This window comes from Branchiostoma floridae, chromosome 10 (genome assembly GCF_000003815.2).
Source record: "Branchiostoma floridae strain S238N-H82 chromosome 10, Bfl_VNyyK, whole genome shotgun sequence".
NCBI lineage: Eukaryota > Metazoa > Chordata > Leptocardii > Amphioxiformes > Branchiostomatidae > Branchiostoma > Branchiostoma floridae.
Window position 1 is genome coordinate 4,258,642 of NC_049988.1, and position 21,603 is coordinate 4,280,244.

The 21,603-nt window shown below is 40.0% G+C and overlaps 1 protein-coding gene across 1 annotated transcript; it reads right to left on the reverse strand.

Annotated features, from left to right (window-relative positions):
* Window positions 1–1,816: 1,816 nt before the first annotated feature.
* On the reverse strand, window positions 1,817–20,087 carry LOC118424451 (ATP-binding cassette sub-family B member 6, mitochondrial-like). Its single transcript, XM_035833021.1, has 20 exons — window positions 20,069–20,087; window positions 14,894–15,429; window positions 14,135–14,269; window positions 12,464–12,659; window positions 11,599–11,682; window positions 11,025–11,127; window positions 10,266–10,355; window positions 9,652–9,773; window positions 8,927–9,036; window positions 8,488–8,553; window positions 8,071–8,196; window positions 7,643–7,719; window positions 6,957–7,106; window positions 6,233–6,395; window positions 5,583–5,678; window positions 5,169–5,247; window positions 4,643–4,755; window positions 4,097–4,191; window positions 3,568–3,636; window positions 1,817–3,149 (listed from the first exon to the last, which is right to left on the reverse strand). Exons 2-20 carry the CDS (start codon window positions 15,407–15,409, stop codon window positions 3,017–3,019), a joined length of 2,523 nt encoding a protein of 840 aa, XP_035688914.1. The 5' UTR covers window positions 15,410–15,429; window positions 20,069–20,087; the 3' UTR covers window positions 1,817–3,016.
* Window positions 20,088–21,603: the final 1,516 nt, after the last annotated feature.

Consider the following 21,603-nt stretch of genomic DNA (forward strand, 5'->3'; position numbering starts at 1 on the left):
ATTATGAAATATTTTCTAGTTGTTCTTTTTGACAGTAAAAGTGTCAATACATACCAGTATCATAACAAATTATAAGAGAACAATTAAGTACAATACCTTATGATGTCTTGAGTATCAAGTATTGTCTACTTGTTCAATTTGACATTAAAAATGTCAATAACTTAATCAGCACAATAACAATGAATATATGGACATCCAGACTATGAAATATCCCGGCATTATATATAACAGACAGATACCACACGCATATGGCTAATACAAGTTGTATACTATTGAATCGGTCAGTATTGTAAGGAGTTGGCAATGTAAAAATGTCATGCATATTGTCAACAATTTTTCCTAGAATTCTTTTGAGGTTGAAGCACATAATACTATCTCACATGATATCCTCACTCCATTTTGTTTTAAAGGGGTTCGTATGCCCTTGTCTGGTAAGGCGTAAGCAATTGTTTTTAGTTTCCCATAATTCATAGGAAAAGCCAGACTATTTCATCACGAAATATGTAGGTACATGTACGTTGTAAGTTTTTTCCTGTAAAACATAGCCTGTGCCTTTCTGCACAATTGTTCTGAATTTAGCATTGACAGCCACCCTACCAACCCAATGCAGACCCTCTTTAAGCTTTGCAGTTAAAGTTTGTTTCTACGTTCACACAACCCCTATTTGGTCCTCTAAGGTTTTCCCTATGGCACACCAATAGAGTAACAGCAGCAACTAGCATTTCAACTAAAATATAGAAGATACCACAAACAGTATTAAAGGACAACTCTATTTTCGTGCAACTTCCTATTACACTACATATATATGTCATTGTAGAGATAGGTATTCAAGACAATTGCGACTGTCTTAGGCCTAGTACAGATTCTACTAGTGCAGATTGGGTTAAGGTTAAGGTTAGTAGAGTTAATAGCGGGTTAACCAAAGGAGTTGATTAACCCTAACTCTAACCCATGGCCAATAGCAAAATACCGTCTAGTAGAATCAGGGTCTGTCCTAGGACAGATCCTGATTAATAATTATATCAAAATATGTTACAGTCCAAGATATTGTAGGTAAATATAAAATTGAAAGTGTCATGATGGTACTTTCAACAAAACTTCTTTTAGTGCAACAGTAACTCTTAGTAAAGTTGATCAACATACGCATATTTTTCATCAACAACATTAAGAATACTGAAAGTATAATCTGAGACTGTAATATTTAATCAACACCTGTTACATTTATGCGCACACATTTGGATTTTAATCCTGACAAAATATCTATGTCAATACATGTATACTCTGATGAAAGAGGTACGTACCAAATGTAAATTTGATCATCCTTCAAGAAAACTAAGAATCTAAGTTTGTAGAATAACTGTCTTGGGTCCTTGAGGAATATACAATATATCATTAAATGATTCTCATTCCAAACTTTGTTTACTAATACAGCATGGCTTTGAATCAATTATCACTTCCACCTCTATGCAACAGACAACACAAACTATGTGTAGACTTAGGCCCAATCTAGACACAGTTTTTGCCAATATCTGTGGAGATGTCAGGAGGGATCAAGAACATAGAGCCCTCCCGAAGTCGGGATGCATCTACCCGCACGCAGAAGTTGTCGGGGACCCCTGCTAAGCTATCGGGCGAATGCTCCGGACCTTTCGGGAGAAATTTTGCCGACATCTTGATGGCAATATCTGCAGTTCCATCTAGACGCTGAAAAAAGCTGTCGGCGACAAGCTATCGGCTCGCAGATATCGGGAAAAACTGTGTCTAGATCGTGCCTTAGTTTCAATGGTTACATCCTTGTTAAGCTCCATGGCCATGACTTTCTGAATATAGCCGCCAAGAAACCATTGTCTCCATGGCTAGAATCTCAGATACCCTTATACACCTTTCTCACGTGGCGGCCATAATAGATCTAAAACGAGTTCAATGAGGCAAACAAAAGACTGTCCATCATAATTAGTAGTTAAACCAATGATAGCATGGAAATTACAAAATTGACCAATAAGAGAATGGCTGCATGTCCGTCAAATATTTGCATTATTATGTTTATTTTGCATCTCTTATTAAGGGAATATGGGATCGGTACGCAAGTCTAAATTGCTACATATTTCGCTGCATGACACTGGTTATAATATTGTGAAAATTTGTGTGGCGTGGGAAAAACTAAATGGGTGCTGATTTTAGAAATAAGTTTTGTCTGTTTGCCTCATTGACCTCGTCTTCAATCTATGATGGTCGCCTCGTGAGAAAGGTGGATAACTCAATTCAAATGTAGAACTGTTAGATATTGGAAGAATTCACTGCCTTACCTGGTGAAACTAGTTAATGACAAAGAGCTAGTGCCAACAATAAGCATTTAGACATGTATAAATATATTTCAAAACTATAAGGTTTGTAGTGTTTAGCTGATGTACATGTATGTATCTTTATTGCCTTCAGATGACTTTTAATTGCTCTTTGTACTGCACTTAAGCACTGCTCGAAATACCCACTTTCACTCTTACAAAATGCAATCATTGACGCAACATAAATGTCAACCCATGGCCAGGTAGTGCAGAGTGCAACCTGAAAGTTGTCAGTTGGAACAATGCTTTTCCCCCACCTTCATACATAAGATTTTGTATCTATTTCTTGATAAGACAAAACATACTAAGTAGTAACATGTAACCGAAAGAAAAGATAATGAATAAGTTACTGATTTGATGAATGTCATAACTTGGAAGTGGGGCAACCTGACATGTTGATGGCGTAACCTGGCTTTTGACTCAGGTTGCAGCCTGTGCAACCTGGCTGAAAAAAGTATTTCGAGCACTGCTTTAGCCAAGTGGGGCAACCTGAAGTGTTGATGGCGCAACCTGGCTTTTGATGCAGGTAGCCACCTGGGCAACCTGGCCGAAAAAAGTATTTTATGTAGTACTCCTTTAGCCAATGATGCTACTATGATGTGTGTGGCAATGACATATACTAAACCATTCATTCATTCTTCAGAGAGAAAAGTTGAGGCTTAGTAGAAAGAGGGTTAATCGTCCTTGTTCTTGTTCTCTTCGCTGTCGCCTTTTTCGGACCCGCTGGCGCTGTCGTCCTCGGGGTGCAGGAGCTGCTGCTGCCACAGGTTAGCGTACATTCCGCCGAGGTCAACCAACTCATCGTGTCTGGAACAACAGAGAGAGAGAAAATTACACTTTGTGGTAAATGTATTTTTGCATTAAGGACAATGAGAGTAGATAAAAGTTTGTGGATGAAAAATTTGATATGATGAAGGTTTGACTTTCAGGTACCAAGTCGGTTCAGTTCAGTTCATCCACATCAGGTACCAAGGTATGCTAAAAAGCAGTTAGTCATGCAACTGGACATGATTTTGGAAACGGTCAGACATTTCAGATAGTATCCACTACCTTTCGACAGTTATACTGACTCAGAGGAAAACTTGTTGAGGACCAGGTTTTATACCCTACCTAATGTATGTACATGTATACTAGAATGCAAAGGAGATGAGGACAAGTTTTAGAGAGTCCAATAGGAAACAAATGTAAGACAAGGTCAAGACAAGGTATACAATGAACAACCCACCTTCCCCTTTCCACGATCTCTCCCTCGTTTAACACCAGGATCTGGTCTGCATTGATGATGGTTGACAATCTGAAAAGGTTGAAAATTTGTGTCTCAATAAGGGTCAGTCTGCATCAATCTCTAAACAAGAAAGACAATTGGTCTATGTGCACCTGAGGGTTTGCCCACTTTTAAACATTACATTTAAGAAACTGACCGTCTGGTATTCTGTAGACAATGGCCTGCGGCACATTGACAACTTTACTGCTGCCAAGGGATTTGCCAGAGCGCTCAACAATTTCATTGATGAAAAATCAATCCTTTTACATGTGTATTACGCTTTCTGTGTTTGTCGTTTTAGTCATACTTGCATGTTTTGCATGATATTCCCTTTATAATGTAAAGCAAATTACTAGATAGTAACAAAAATCCAATTTACAATGCAGCAACACTGCCAATATACCACGCTGTCTAGTGAGATTACCCACTCTTCTACTGTCAAAATTGATATAAAGAGAGAAACAAAACAGCTTGAGGATGGGAATCTGACCTGTGCGCAACGACGATGGTTGTTCTGTTGTTACAAACCCTGTTCAGGGAGGCCTGGATGTTTCTCTCTGTCTGGGTGTCCAGTGCAGAGGTGGCCTGGAGAGAGAGAGAGGGAAGGAAAGAAAGCTGAATGAATGAATGAAAGTGTGCTCTTGCTGATGATGCACCATCTTGATTTCAGTCCAACTGAAAACCATCCAGGTGCCTGTACAAGCCCCAAAAAAAACCAACCAATTTACTTTGAATCCCATGGCATTCTCTCCCAATAATTTCAGAAAAAAAAACAGCTTGTAAACCAAGTGGGGCACTAGTTTTGGAATATGACTGAGACACAGTATAGACCTAAAAGCTACAATATATGAACTTACAATCATGAAAAAAGATGTCAAGTCAGTATGATGAAAGATTGATTTAAAAAATTCAACATATGAGGAAACTAGGATTCAGATAACAAATAATTACTCAATTAGAGGTAAATGTATGTGTCCCAAGCCACATTGAAATCATGATGTTTGTTAATTATAGGTTCAAGTTAGAATTTTCTTACCTCATCCAGTAGTACAATGGAAGGTGCTTTTAGGATGGTTCTAGCGATGGCCACTCTTTGTTTCTCCCCTCCACTCAGCTTCAAACCACGCTCCCCCACCATGGTCTCATACTCTGTACAACACAGCAGGGAAGACAGTCTATTGGTGATGATGCAAATCAGGCTACAAAAGATGCCAACAAAACTTCAGATGTTTGACCAAATAAAGGAAAGGCCAACTACATGAGAACAAATAAAAGCATGCATCAACAAACAGTGAAAAAACAGATCCAAGGTGATACATCTGTAATATTACACATAATATCAAAAAGTATGAATTTGAACACACAATCATTAATTCAAGTACTATTGGGAAGCATAATTATGGATAATGTAGACAGCAAGTGCATTTTGCATAACATTTTGTAGCTTATAGAATTTTATATGATTTGGCGACATTAGGATTTTGTTTTATATTTTTGTACAATCAGCAACCATCAGGATTTTGTATCTATGATGAAGAAATAAGAAGTATTTTTGTACATACGATCAGGAAACATCTGGATTTTGTCGTGGATCTCTGCAGCTTCAGCAGCCTCCTCCACATCCTCATCTTTAGAGCCCACCTGAGTAAAGGTTTTTGAAAAGTTGATATTAGTAATTCATATTAAAAAACACTAAATAATATTTTTTATTTCACTTCAAACCTTGATAATTATCAACTTTCATTTCTTTACACTTCTTGTAGCGTACAACTTGTAGTATAGGACAGATGACAATTCTGTTAAGTTTTACTATTCATTGAAGACAAATCATGATCATATGGACAAAATATTATGCCTTATCATGAAATACACTCCAATCCTGAAACTATTAAATGAAACTTGACCATTGCTTAGCTAAATATTGAGCTTTTCCCACCACGAAAGGCAATCCAAATTAGACCACATTTAGCACGTACCTTTCCATATCTGATATTTGTCCTGATGGTGTCGTTAAACAGTACAGTGTCCTGGGGCACCACACCAATGCTTCTTCGGAGAGAGTTCTGGGTCACCTGAGTGGGGTTCAAAAGATTATCTCATCTGCCCAAAACACTACAAATTGAGAAATATTCTGATGGTGGTTTTAACTGTGGACAAGTTTGTCATTGACCTCTCATTGTCTTGAATCACAATTAGGGTACATTTCTAACCTCCTTGGTTTAACTTAAAACACTGTGGACACCTCCTTTTCCCCTCCTATCACAAAATCAAGTCCCATGATCAAGATAGAGAATCTACTGTGTTGGAAAAAGGCACAGCAAATTACAGAAAACCGGTTGGATGTGTATTTGTGCAATAAAAGTTGATTTGTTTGATGTGGTACAGAGATATCTGGTGGGAGGAAGTGGACTTGGTCCGGTCATCTCGCCCATGATGATGATGATGATGTTTGATGTTTACTTTAGTACATTTATCTATCACCAGGAAGCTATTGAATACTGGGGGCAGATGATTTAATTTGTAGGACATCTTATGTGACTACAAGTGTAAAACTTAATGTACCTTGGATATGTCTTGTCCATTGATGCAGATAAAAGATATTAATATATGATTGTATTTTCTGTACCTTGGATATGTCCTGTCCGTCAATGCGGATAGCTCCTCCCATGACATCATAGAACCTGAAGAGGAGTCTGATGATAGTGGACTTCCCGCTGCCTGTCGGACCCACCAGCGCCACCGTCTGACCGGGGTGGACCGTGAACGAGATGTCCTTCAGGATGTTTCTCCTAAAGGTGGCGGAAATGTGAATTCAGTGTTAGAAACACATTTTTATGTACTACCTTCTACATGCAGCTGACAGTACATGTTCAAGTGAAATATACTACTGCAGTTCCAGAGAAACCTGCCAAATCTATGTCACTTCTTCCCAAACACAAAAGTTATTTACCAACCAAACGGCATGACCATACACCATGTCCAGGAGATACAAATGTTCAATTAAAATGCACCACGGCAGTTCCAAAAAACCTGCTAGGGGGCCAAACTTACAAAATGTATGTCACTTCTTCCCAAGCACAAAAGTCAACAAAGAATCATGACCAAAGTATGCTCAGGAGGTACAAAAATGTTCTGCTGCAGTGACAAGGAAGTCAGCAGGGGGCCCAAATTTAAAATCTTATCATTTCTTTCTTTCTAATTGATAAGGGAAGATCTTATGATACACTAAATTTCGTAGACATACATCTGTAGCTTCTTAAGTGGCACTATTCAAACAATCACCATTACAAAGAAAAAAAATTGGATGTTCTTGGCAAAAGTTATATTTTGCAGAACAATATCAAACTTACTCTTGCTGGTAGTAGAATGAGACGTTGTCAAACTCGATGCGACCTTTCGTGACGACCAGCGACCTTGCCCCAGGGATGTCCTTGACCTCCTGTTTCTCCTTCAGAAGGTCAAACATGTTCTCCATGTCGATAAAAGCTGCCTGGATCATTCTGTGGAAACATGATTATAAAGGTGCAACAGTGCTCAAATGAGGTGAAGAATACAAATGTATAAGGCATTGTTTTTGAAACACAAGGGGCCAGTACATGTATAAACAGTCCCCTGGCTCCCAGGGATTGAACTCGGGCGCGGCAGTTCAAAACCCAATACCATAACCACTACTCGTAAAAGGTCCTGACCATTTGGAATGGTCAGTAAAATCTTGCAAGCAAAAAGGTAATTTTACTGACATGAAGACCAAAAGGTAACTTGACTGACATGAAGCTGCTCTCCTATAATTGGTTTAACTGCTAATTAAATTTTGATGGGCACATGTCTAATTGCTAAAGATCATCTTTCTTAAGTATTTCTTGTTGGTTTTCCGAATCATAATGAATTAATTTTTCTCTAACCACCATTAGCAAGCAAGTGAAAGCATTGAGCCAGCAGTCACTACAGAGGATGGTACTATTCACTGTACAAAGAAACTCTCCAAGTTCATAGAGTAAGAAATTGCTGACATACACAAATGTATAACATGACCAACCTGTAGTAAGTGCCAAAGAAGTTAAGAGGTGCATACAGCTGGATAATATAGGTGGAGAACAGGACATAGTCTCCAACCTGAATAATCAAAACAAACAAAAATTGTAAAAACACAAAAATATATGCAGGGGCTTCTATCATGGATAAGTGAATAACTTCATTGCTGGACAAATTTCTTAATTAAACAGAGGGTAGAAAAAAGTGTTTGCTGTGTTTCAATTTAGAGTTAGAGTTTAAAACAAGGCATATCAACACACTGCAAGACATCTAGAGATTCTGTAGAGTACTCTGCAAACATGAAAACACTGAATATTTTTTCTTTCTTTCTACACTGTTGTGTATGATGTCTTGATGAATACAAACAAAATATCTTCTGAATCAGCAATTATGGACCATTAGATATTAAATAAACGACTGTTTGGAACCTACCTTCAGAGTCTTGTCCGACACGTAGCTGGCACACAGAAGGGACCCTGCTATCAGCCCCACGGTGATGACTATGTTCTGGGCGTTGTTCAGCACACTCAGGGATGCATTGGTTTTCCACTCGTCCAACTACACAGGCACACGGGCACAACACCAATCAAAATTACATTTACAGTATTAAATTCAACTCATTGTAATATTACAGACAGTAATGTCCCATCCAAAGGATTTTTTGCAACCCATTCCAGTAAAATGCATGTAGGCTGAGAGATTTGCACCACTGACTTCTTGGTTTGGAGGCACATGTAGTAACTGGTCACTAAAGCCACTGGACACAACTGTAACAGTACAAACAGATAAGGATGCAGATTTAGTTCTTGAAATTTTACATTGTGTGGCATTGTGTTGGCATCAACTCACTTGATAGTCTGTCACAGAAACACGATACTTGTCCACTTCATAGTCTTCGGCACCATAGTACTTTACCTGAAATAAGGAGAAAATTGAATATTATAAATTCCACAGAGACGTCTAAGTTCACTTCTAGAATCAAGCTTTATTTTTGGCTAAATTTATCCCATAGGAATGCATAATAATATTATGCAACAAATTTACATCACTGTTCATGTAGATATGTTTACTTAGTAATACACTTTGCCACAAATTTGCTATATATAATATTATTGAATAGAAAATCATCTTCTTTCCTAGGCAAAGGCAAGCATAAAAATCGGGAAGATCCCTTCATAAAGATATCATAATTTGTTATCTTGTACATAAACCAACCAAATTGCATCAACACAGTCATACATCATTGTACAACTTCTTTATCAAGTATGAATCAAAATTAATAACCCACTGTTTCAAAGTTGAGGAGCGAGTCCACTGCCTGTTGCTTCATGGCATTTTCCTTGATGTTCATCTTTCTTCGGAACTTGGTCCGCCATTCCGTCACAAAGATGGTCAGTGCTGTGAAATTATGTACATGTACTAGGGTTGGGTTTTTTTTTCTTAATAATAATATTTACGTCATACCTATGCGGAAATAATGTTCAATACAGGTGTTTTGAACTGGGTGATAATTAAGGGTTAATGAGTAGACCTACCTTAAGGTGTATACGGTGCCACAATCCTTGGGAACTAATGAATGAATGACCGAGCTGTTAACGACGGGTAGTACAGAAAACAACACGCCATATTGGGGGGGGGGGTATACTTTAATCATCATCTTTGGTTGGGGAAGTTAAAGGCTGTGTATGCAGAACTTTCTCTTTCTTTGGGCTGCGGATTCATCCCCTGTATGAGTCAGTACAGGCCACACGTGTGCCCTCTACAGTGATGTGTGCTGACATACTCCCACCCTGATCTTTCCAGTAATTCCCCACATTTTCAGAGAAATGCGGCGGACGTGGCCTCCCAAGAAAACGTACGAAGTTCAACAGAAAACACGTACGACCGGTTTTGACCCCGGCTATAGACACAGCGGATAACAACTTGCTGCCCCTACTGCCTCAAAATGGCTATGGGAAATCAAGCCTTTCCTACAAGGTCTTTATACCTGTATTCTATCTATCCTTTACTTACCCAAATAGAGTGCCATACAGACGAAGACAATGAGGCCAAAGTAGATGTTGAAAGCTCCAGTGAAGTAAATGATGGCGATGATGATGTCCACAATGGTAGGAGCAATACTGAACAGGATATAACTGCAAAAACAAACAAAAAATACTCCAAATAAGATAAAGGTTCAAAATACTATTGAAAATACTTAAAAAAGACTTCCCGTGTTCATGATATGTTGATATATGATTGATTTCAGCTTGTTGTTAGGGTTGTAGACCAGGAAGTATTGTAAATGCATTTAAGTTTGCTAGGATTTAATTTCGCGGTAGCGAGAAAAATGACTGTTCACAGTGGTTTTAACTTTGCGGTAGCATCATGCACTGTAGTCTCTTAATGCCATGGAAAAATGTTTGCGGTGGTTTTAATTTCATGGTGAAGTGGCCACCAAGAAAACCGGGAACATAAAGTTTTTGCGGTAGCCACTTCACCACAAAATCAAAACCACTGCGAATATTTTTCCCCAAGCTTTGTATTATGCTATTAGGTGGTTTACAATGCAATACAAAGAAAAAATTGGTGCACTGTGATATCACAGATTGCTTTGATCCCTTAAGTAGTAATGATTGGTCCCTTACTTGAGCAGGTTATTGACACTCTGTGTCCCCCTGTCCATGACTCGCAGAACCTCCCCTGTTTTCCTGGTCAGATGCCACCTCAGAGACAACCTGGGGAAATACATACATACAAGAAATGTCACCTTTATTTTTCCGGGGGCATTGCCAAAAAAAGAATTGCTTTATACATACATGCACATGTATGAAGCAAATGAGCCTATGAACAAACGAATAAATGATGTTGTATTGAATGTTTTCTATATATATGAATGAAAGCAATAAACTCAAGGTTGCGCGAATCAATATCTACTAACGATCTGTAGTAATTAGAAAATATTTGTTTTCATCTAATTAAATAAAATCATTTTTCAATAACTACAGATCATTAGTAGAACTAGATATCAATTTGCGTAACCGTGAGTTTGTAGCTTTCATCATTATGCACATGAAAAACATATTTTCACTGAAGTGGTACATGTACATGTATGTACCAAAGTGCTGTATTTTGCCTTAGAAAAAAATAATACTAGGGGCAATAAAACCTGATGATGTCATCAATATGGCCCCAAAAATCAGATTTAGAATTCTTTCATGCCAATCTATCAATATTCATTACGGCTCCATTCTTTCTTAATTCATTAATGAGAAAACAATGGAAGGTCAAAATGCAAATTTAGCCAGGTGAAATACTTTAAACGTGGCTAAGGGTAAAACTGGCTATTTCTAAGAACATCTTTTTCTAGGCTACCACAATGTACAAGATGTAACATCATTACTAACTGGTGCAGATGCTTGAAGAGCCGTACAGACATGGTACGGTTGGTGTACTGTTGTACCAGGATCCACAGGAAAGTACGAAGTCCATTCAGCAGTCCAGCAGTGCCTATAAAAGAGAAAGCAAACATTTGCAAACAATTACAAAATATTTCACTCCCACTAGTGTTTAATCCCCATGGTTATGTTTCACTCCGGTGGTTATGTATCAAATTATACACAAAACAGGAATGCAATTTTGAAAATAAACTACTAGTTACTGTAAATGCAGAAATGTTCGCGGTGGATTAATGTTCGCGGTTCGGGAACTTAAAGCCACCGCGAACATTTTTCTATTATAGTATTAGACCACAGTCTATGGTGTTACCGCAAACTTAAATCCACCGCCACCGCTACCGCGAAATTAAATCCCCGCCAACTTAAATGCATTTACAGTATTTTGTGTGGAATTATCAAAATCATAACTTGACATTATAAAGCACTGAATGAATATTGAACAAATCAGACAACTTAAACTTGAAGCTATGTAGTAGATAAAAAAAAAACTTTACGCACGAAAACAACAACAACTTGATCTTACCTGCCCCTCCCCCTTGTAGGAACTTCCAGAATGTGTACAGAAGGATGTCATCCCAGGGGAACTCTGCCTTGGACAGACGGTTCACTGTGGGTACAAAAATTTTCACAAAATGTATCAACCCTCAGCATGATAAGTAAGTTAGATGTACAAAATTTGCATTAGTTATGGGGTTAGACAACATGGAGGGGGATACGTATTCAAGCTTAGTCATGTTTGGGACCTCATCCTTCCCACTGCAGTGCCACCTGGCAGTGGGAAGTGGTACTGCCATCCATGAGGAGGGTACATGTACATTGTGGGAAAAGGGCTACCAAAACATTGCTAGGTAAATGCTCATGGAAAATTATTTTCTGAATTTCAAAGCACCAATTGTTGATGTCCAACTCTTCTTTCTTGAAGTTTGAGTAAAGTAAGTAAAAATAGTGAGAGAAAAAAAAACATTTTTTAAAAATGTTCCAATTCCACAAAAGATAGAGCAAGTGATATAGATCCAGTTAAGGTCAGTAAAGAGCTATTCTTCCTCTGGCCATGACAGAGATGACAGACACAATGCATTAAGATAGTCTTTTTTACAGGTTGAATTGAATTCACTGTCCAAGTGGTTCTTTATGATTTTCTTGAGCAATATAATGGACACTGATTTTATGATTTACAACTTAGCATGGATAACGACTATGAAAACTGGTATTATTTTGATTTGTTTAATGGAATTGTCTTTATCATGTATATAATTACATTTATCATATGCATATTGTGTGTAAACTCTGTGTATATGTGTACCCAGGGCTTCAGTCGAAAACAGTGCTTAGCCACTGAGAGAGTTACCTTCAGCTGGATACAGAAATAATAAATAAATAAGACTCACCAATGATCTTGTAGTAGATAGGCACCAGCACGTTGATGCCCCTTCCCGCGGCGAGGAGAAGGAAACAGAACACGACACGCAGCTGGAGCGCCAGGCTGCCCTTCGGCCACATGTACGGCCACAGCATCTTACACTTCCGGATGAAACCGCGGAATGTCGAACCTTGCGACTCTGTCCCAAGCTCGTCCAATAACGGCTGGAAGGAACAACAACAACAACAACAACAACAACATTATTAGAACAGAAAACAAAACACAGTCAGGATTCCATTCAGTCACATAAATGTAGTATTGCATAATATGCAATCAAAGGACCTTATGGTGGGAAGGAATTACAACAACAAATAAGACTTTCACAACCTCATACCTTCGGCAAATGATATTAACTTTTATACCAAAAAGTAGTTACTCAAGCAGCTGGATATGCTTTTGGAGACCATATCCAGTTGCTTGAGTAACTACTTTTTACCTTTGCCAGAATGGCTAAGGTTATGTTTTAGGCTTGTGAGTCTGTGTGTCTGTCTGTCTGTCTGTCTGTGTGTTAACAGTATAACTCAAGAAGCCTTTGATGGATCCCAATAATATTTGGTAGGTGGGTAGGGGTCGGGAAAACGAAGGTCAAGTTCGATAATGGGCCCCCTAGCGGCTTGCTAAGGTACTGCAGCAAAACCTCAATTTTTTTTATCTCGTGTTCTGGACCTGCTGTGGTTATGATTTTTGAGTGGTAGATAGCCCTTGGTGCAGAGAGTAAGTGCTTTAAGTTTGGACCCCTAGCGGCTTGTTTGGAACTGCAGTCGCCGATTTCCTTTCAAACTTTGGACGAGAATAACTCGAGAACGTGTTGATGGATCGTCATGGTTTTTGATATGTAGATAGCCCAAGTAACAATGTACACAATGGAATACCAATTATGCAAATCAGCAACTAATTTGCATAATTAATGAGGAAAGTTTATAAATCCACTGCATTTCATGATAGGACTTTCAAACTTGTCACATATATAGATGAGGAAGAGAGAAATATCAATGCATATTAATTATGCAAATGACGGCCTCATTTGCATAATTAATGAGAAAATATAAACGTGTTGACGGATCGTCATGGTTTTTGGTAATGTAGATAGCCAAAGGGAAGACTTACATGATGGAATTATAATTATGCAAATCGACTGCTAATTTGCATAATTAATGAGAAAAGTTTGTAAATCCACTGCATTCCTTATAGGACTTTCAAACTTGTCACATTTTTAGCTAAGAAAGAAGGAAATATCAATACACATTTATTATGCAAATGATGCTTGATACAATTTAATATTATTATGTAAATCTAATCTGCATAGGGATCTAATTTGCATAAGCAATGGCAAAATGTTATGAACCAACTCCAGGCATATAAAATAAAATGTAATGAGTAACACATTTATGTCTACAGACATCATTCTACATAACAAACCTGGTTTATTTGGCAAAGGTATGTGTTCGTTGAACTCTAGTTGGTATATCTTATTACCTGGATGTCTAACCTACATCGACGATATTAACTTTTTTGCTGAAACTTTTTGAAATAAAATTGGCCCCTGCAGTTTGAAATAAGTCGCTAGTGGGCCCAAACTTACAACACTTACTCTCTGCATAACATTAAGCCATCACAACAATTTCCACATTTACGGTACCTCAGCCTGTTCCACGTCCCTGTCCTCATTGATGATGTTCATGTAAGGCTTGTGGGGCCGGCCAGGTGCACACAGGCCCAGCAGAAATAGCAGCAGGGTGCAGCTGTAACGCACCACCCAGGTGCCAAACTCCACCTGAAACATACGGGAATAGTTTCACTTTCAGCAGGTCACTGTATGTCATATCCACTTCAATAAGGGGTGGGTACCGGTACAGAAAATTAAGGTCCAAGTCCAGTTCAAGTCCAGAGGATCAGGCCATGTCCGGACCTGAACCTGATTCAGTATGTGAAAACTTGAGAATTGACGATACTCAAAACAATGGTCCATTTAGCTGCAAAAACATATATTCGACTCCAACTGCTGTTTTAAAATCCTACAAGACTAACTGCTTCTGTAAAATTGACTGTAAAACTTGGTAGAAATGACTATAAATTTGATTTGATTTATTGAAATTGCAAACGATACAATACACGTGGGACACAGGCAGCGGTATACTCTACTTCACTCTTGGTATTTTCTTAGATCAGTAAGTCCCAAAACGTGTGAATGCCTGATCATATAATATAATATGTTCATTTTCCAATCTGTCCATCATCCGGTCCACCAAATTTTTTCAGGTCCATTTTTTCCGGACTGGTCCAATAAGAAAAACTGGTTTTGTACCAGTACCTCCAGGTTCTGAGTCAACAACCCCAACCACAAAGCCAACAATGCTACATGTACAAATAGATCTGTTGTCTTGAAATGTACACCTACCTTCTGGTCCACGGTGCGTATCTCCCACCACCACTGTTCACTGTTCCACGACACCAGCGCCAGGTTCTCCAGTAGGAACGCCAGCGCCCAGAACAGCAGTAGGACAGCGCCGTGACCCCGCGACGACCGCATCAAGATCTCCCGCTTCCTCTCCGCGCCCATCAGAATCATCACCATCCACCACGACACCGCGTACAAGCATGTGTAGAGGATCATGTATCCGTAGAACGTCTTCGCTCCAAGCGTGACATGTAGGACTAACCGTACGATTGCTTGGACAACAAGCAGCACGTGTAACGTGATCTGTAGCTTATACAAGGCGCTTTTGGGGATGTATTTTGGTTCTATAACGGTAGAATACTTCATGAGAAAGAGGCCCTGTATTCCTCCGAAAATCAGGATGAATCCTTGGAGGATTGAAGGGATGAGGGTCTCGGTGAAACATACGGACAGACCCTGGTCCACCCACACTGGGGTTAGGGAGCTGTTGGGGCTGCAGTACGTAGGCAGCTGCATGGTGGCGCTTCTTCACTGTCCTTAGGAGGTGATATGTTATACACCTGTTTGGAATACAAATGGAGACAATTATTACTTATTTAGAGGATTCATAGCACCTGTTACTACTGTAAATCTTTAAATATTTGCGGTAATTTTATGTTCGCAGTTTTCGTGGTGGTGACTGATCCTAAAATCATCACAGCAAACAAATAGATAAAAATTAATGATAAAAAAATTCACAATGCATTGATATTATTGTTACATACAATTATGTAAGAATGAGAACAAAATAGAATTTTTAAAACTGGTACATTCACATTTAAGTAAACCTTTAAATCACAGAAAGAAACTGCACCTCCTGAAAATGTAACTCTTTAACACCCCCCTTGGTAGTTTAAGTGGTCTGTCCCTAATGTTAGAGGTAATCTATGGTGGGAAAAATTCCACTCTTGCAGACCTGGTGAGCACTCTTGTACATTCAAATAGTGACTCAGCAAAATACAAATCTGGGACCATGAGAGAATGTTTTTCTAGTTCAAACAACTTTTTGAAATTTTTCATTTGAAAATTCTCTCTCTCTCTCTCTACATGTATAACGTTTTATATGATTATTATGTAAAATTTTACTATAACATACATATATATCAAATTGACAGAAAAAATCAAGTCTATCAACATACTAAAAATATAGACAGTTTGAGATAAATAATAGAATTTTGCCCACTAACCAAGACTGAAGGTAAAACTCTAGCAGTGTCTAGGTAATCATTTGGGGGGGGGGGGGGGGGTGCAGTTTGCGTGTGCTGTCTAACAGTGCCTGAGATAATGTGCTAGAGGTTGTCGGGAAAACTGTCCGTGGGATAATAGACAGTCTCTTCCCCTAGCCTGACTAAAATCATGCTCCTAGCGGCCAGCCCTACAGTTGCCTACCACTCTCCGGGAGGGGGTCATTAACCCCAGCCAGAGATTGTGTAGACACAGGCTACTAGTACTTAGTAAAGTACTCTCCCCCAGGCCCTGCCAGAGTCTGGCACCCAGGCTATTCAAAAATTATAACTTTAGCTTGAACTTATAATTAAATTCCCCTGGATTCCAAACTCCCCTGTGACATATATACTAGTAATCAGTAACTTATTTTACACATACTAAGGTCAGACAGAAGGTAAACTTGTTTACGTCCCGATAAACAGTTTCATCTTGTTTACGTCCCATAGACTTTTGAGGCCTTTTAAGGTCAGTGTGTTGTGATCCACAGTGTCTCGTCACAGACTCGTGCACAGTAACAGTGGAAAGCAGACCTCTGTGAAAATTCAAGCGTCCCAGACGGTGAAACGCCGTTTGCGACAACCGTCCAATGCGTCTCAAATTATTGGGACGCTTTGGACGGTTACGGCAGCGGACGGCATGGGACGGCCTTTAGAACGCCCGAAAAAACGTCAAAGACGGCCCGAACGGCATAAAAAACGCTTGGACGCGTCTTGATTGGCACTTTTGACGCGTCCAGAGGGACGTCGGGGCCGTCCGAAACGGCGTCTGAAAGCGGGCACCCAGACGCTCCCGCGTCCGTAGGGCGGCCCCCCCGCTGGGAACAGACGTCTCCGCGGACGAACCAGACGCCGATTGCGACGGACATAGATGACGTAATCCAGGCTGCTGGGACGGTCCGGACGCCGATTGGGACGGTCGTAGATTACGTGATCCAGGCTGCCAGGACGAACTGTAGCCTTCGCCAGGCCATCCCACGGGGGTATGGATCGTAAAATTCGACAGAAAATGGAATAGCCAAGGAATAGCCAATAGAGTCAGTCATCGCCAAGGTTAACATCTGGACCAAACGTCTAGCAAACTTTTCTCCTTCAAGACGCAACTTGTAGTTTAATAGTCAGGCAGTATGGGAGGGGCATTTGGAACGTGTGCAGACGGCTGTCCGGACGCCGTTTCTGACGGCGTCCGGTCACGGCTATGATTTTATGGCCTCTAGGGATACTAAGTAAGCGTTCCCACATACCAAACAAACAAATATTCAGCCAGGCAGTGAATTGTAGAAGACCACCCACCACCGGGCCGTCAGGTTTAGCTAAAATCAAACACAACTTGAACAAATTTCTTCGTAAATTCAGACATACACGTACTCCGCGGCGTTTAATCAACTTTGCTACATGCACGAAATTCAATCCGGCCTTCAATCGTGTCCGCGGCTTTTTGTGCCGCCGTGCCGACACGTGCGTTACATCAGAATGGACGAGCCCACATAACATCAAGGGTAAATACAGGACGTTTGAAATTTTCTATCGTAAATTTTAATTACACCAGTATTTATTAAAGACTGGATATATAAATGTGAAATAACGTTAAATTTTCTACAAAGATCATAAGTCATTTTTATTTCGAGGTAGCGAAATAAAGTCTTCCGTTTCATAAGTTCCTAACCCCAAGTAGTTGGAAGAGCCGACTAAGATTTTGATTGGCACCGGCAAAATCGGTAGGTGCTATCTCAATATCTGTTGTCTAAATCTACATTTTAACAGCATTATCATTCTTAATAGAAACAACAGATATTTTTACAAGTATTCTACAACGTGTTCATAATTCTTTTTATTTTGTGGCATCAAAACAAGATCCTAAATTTAATCATTTCTTCGCGTATGTGGGGAGGGCACCCGTAACAACAAGTCGTCTGTAAACTTTGCAACAGATGAATGTACAAAAAATGAGAATAAAATGCGAAGTATTCACTTACCGGCGCCTGCAAAGTATCGACAATCAGCTAACGGAAGAACCGCTGCTTCTTTTGACGTCTGTCACATCTGTGATTTCTGCTGTCCAAGGTTTGCTGCTTCGAGTAAGTAGTATAATTTTTCCCCCTTGTCGGCGCACGACAAATAATTTTTGTACATTCTTTTTAGTATAAATAGCAGATACAGTCATCGCCGTAAACCCAACCTCAGCACAATGTCGTACAAACATCAGCTGCTACGTCTAGACGTGAAGTCCTTGGTCCAAAAGTGCGCAAAATTTAACAAACGGACATGAAATCCACAGAAATAGTCACCTTCTGAACATAAGTCCTGCAACCGCCGGAGTGTTCAACGGTCTGAAATTCGAATTCACCCGCTGAAATTGGCGCATGTGCAGAAGTTAAAACGTCATGTCTCCCGTGGGGATCATAAGAAAAGACGCAGCCGTCTGCCGGCGTCGGGTGACTAAGTATTTTATAGCCCCATCAGTGGCCGTCTCCGACGGCAATGGAAGGTCTTTCAGCCGTTCGGGCGTTCACCATAAAAACTGACAGAACGGCACGGACGCTCACGATGTGTCCGCGGCCGTTTCGGACGGCAATGAACGCGTCCAGAACGTCTGAAACGCGCTCGGACGCCATTGGACGCTTGTAGACGCCGTCCGGGCAGTTTCGGACGCTTGAATTTTCACAGAGGGAGCCCAACCCTCTCCTTCCACCACTTACCTACCTACCCAAGTAACCCAAGTCAGGTGCCAATTCTTACACCTTGATGTGTGAATTGCCTTTTCCTGGGGCACAAAGTTGCTGGCATGAGCACCCTGCAGAATCAGACAGATTTGAGGAAGGGTTCGCTACCAATCCCCTGCCACACCCGCCCCCACAACTTACACCTGCATACATAGTGGGGTGCCAGCTAGGTTGTCTAAGGCACGATCTACACACAGTTTTTCCCGATATCGGCGAGCCTACAACCTCTAGCCGACAGCTTTTTTTCATCGTCTAGATGGAACTACTATATCGCCATTACGATATCGGGAAAATTTCTCCCGAAAGGTCCGGACCATTCGTACGATAGCTTAGCAGGGGTCCCCGATAGCTTAGCAGGGGTCCCCGACAGCTTCCGCGCGCGTGTAGATGTGTCCCGACTTCGGGAAGGCTCATTAGCATACAACGCGGGCTCGTTAGGCTGTATAGCTGTTTATGACTGCAAGCGCCACGGGTGTCCCGCGGCCAACGTTCCATATCCCTCCCGACACATCCACAGATATCGGTAAAAACTGTGTATAGATTGGGCCTAAGACGGGTGTGCATTGTGGGGGCACGTGTGGCAGGGAATCGGTAGCAAACCCTTCCTCAAATCTGTCTGTTTTTCCACTATATGACATGACTTCCTCAAATCTGTCTGGTTTCCCACTACTAGTATGACACGACAGGATTCAAACCTGGGACCTCTTGGTTCTGAGCCAAACACTGCTATTATGCCACATGACCCAACAGCAATGTTGCTGCCCCCTCGCCATGTATTACAATTTTATCACAATACTTTATAAGTTATGTTAACTTTGTATAACAAATGCAGCTATTAAGTTAAATAGTTTGAGTAAAATGAACGTACGGATAAACAAATAGTACTGATTCATAACATATGTTTAAGCAAAACCTCCATCTTTTTATAATTCAGTGTCTGAAAATTTGAAATTGAAAAAATATCATATATTGTAACTTAACAATGTAAGAAATTTTCGAGATGACGTGCATAGTAAACATCTGTCGTAGAAACAATAGTGACGTATAATAATTATATGTTAGTCACTGATATTTTCGAGTAAAATAACGTTATGTCATAACGTTGCGTTTTGGTGAAGATTGTGCAAAATATCGTGTTCAGAGCATGAATTATTTTGTGACATTAAGAATAGATCAAGCACAGAACATACCTCACTGTGACTGCGTAGCTGCCACTTTGTGTAAAGAGTCTACAGTCTGCGCAGAACTGCTAAGTCATCTTTTTACTTACACAACACCGCAGCAGACATTGTGCAAACAAACGGGTTCGTTCAGCACGGGGGCGTCGCCATCTTGGAATATCCCATCTAAAAAGGGGGTATTCGAATCTAGGAAAAAACATAATCACTACAGAGATGGCAGACTTTACTTCTTTTAGATACTAATATATATGGAAATTTTTTAAAGATGTTTTTTTTGCATTAGCTGGTACAAAAAGTAATATCTAAGTTAATGTAAAGAGGTTAAAATAAATTTCATTAACCTCCTAGTTTTAGGTAATAGACGCTTCCACTACAAATTCTACAGGTGTATTACTGCTATGTCAATGTATGTCGCAAGGTGGCGATAATATGACGTTGTGCAAGCACTAGCGTTTGGGGTTGATTTGAAAGTTTTGAATTAATACAGTACCGTTCGTTTGAAGGCGGTTACGGCCATGCTGACTGTATTATATAAGTGGCCAACCCCAAATCGCATTTACATTTGATATATTTTGGCATCAACTTATGAACCATTGAAACTCAGTTTTCCAACTTGCACCTTATTTTAACAAGGACATTATCTGATATAACGTTAACGTCCTTGATTTTACCAAGGGTTTAATGCTCATTTCCGCAGTTTTCAATGTTGTCTACATGTAGACATACTGTAAATGCATTTAATTTCGCGGGGATTTAATTTCGCGGTAGAGGCAAAATGGACATTTCGCGGTGGATTTAATTTCGCGGTAGCGCCATCCCGCGAAATTCAATGCATTTTCAGCACTGCACTGTAGTCACGAACTGCCGTGTGAAACCCGGCGCCTCTACAAACCGCCAGTCGTAAAACACTTGCTGGTTACCCGGTAAGGGTCCTATACAGACGGATAGAACAGTTTCCATGCTTTTGACTTGTTCTTGTGTGAGCCACTGTTACTGATCTAATCGTATCTACCCTCTCAATACGTAATAGTATACAGTAGTACGACCTTTGTATCATGGTGAACATACTGTACAGTACTGTAATACACTTGGTCGTATGAAAAAAATACATGTGTGTCTTCACCGTAGTAAGTATGTCAAACATTTCATTATACAGTGACAGTAGTAGTATGTACATTGAGCGGAAAAGGGGCACCTTAGGCGGCGCCAGCAGACGAAATATTCGCGGTGGATTTAATTTCGCGGTGAAGCGGCCGCCGCGAAAACCGCGAATATTAATCCACCGCGAATATTTCTGCATTTACAGTATTCTTTGGGTATATAACGTTATGCTCATGTACTGTATTTACAATATGTTGTGTATATATACAGACATATTCTTTTGTTAGATATGTGTGTGTCGCACTGTATTTACCTTCGCCAAGAAGGTTATGTTTTCGGTAGCGTTTGTGTGTGTATGAGGGGGTGGGTGTAGAAGACCACCATAACTCGAGAACGCCTGAATGGATTGTATTGATATTCGGTATGTGGGTAACGTTAGGTCA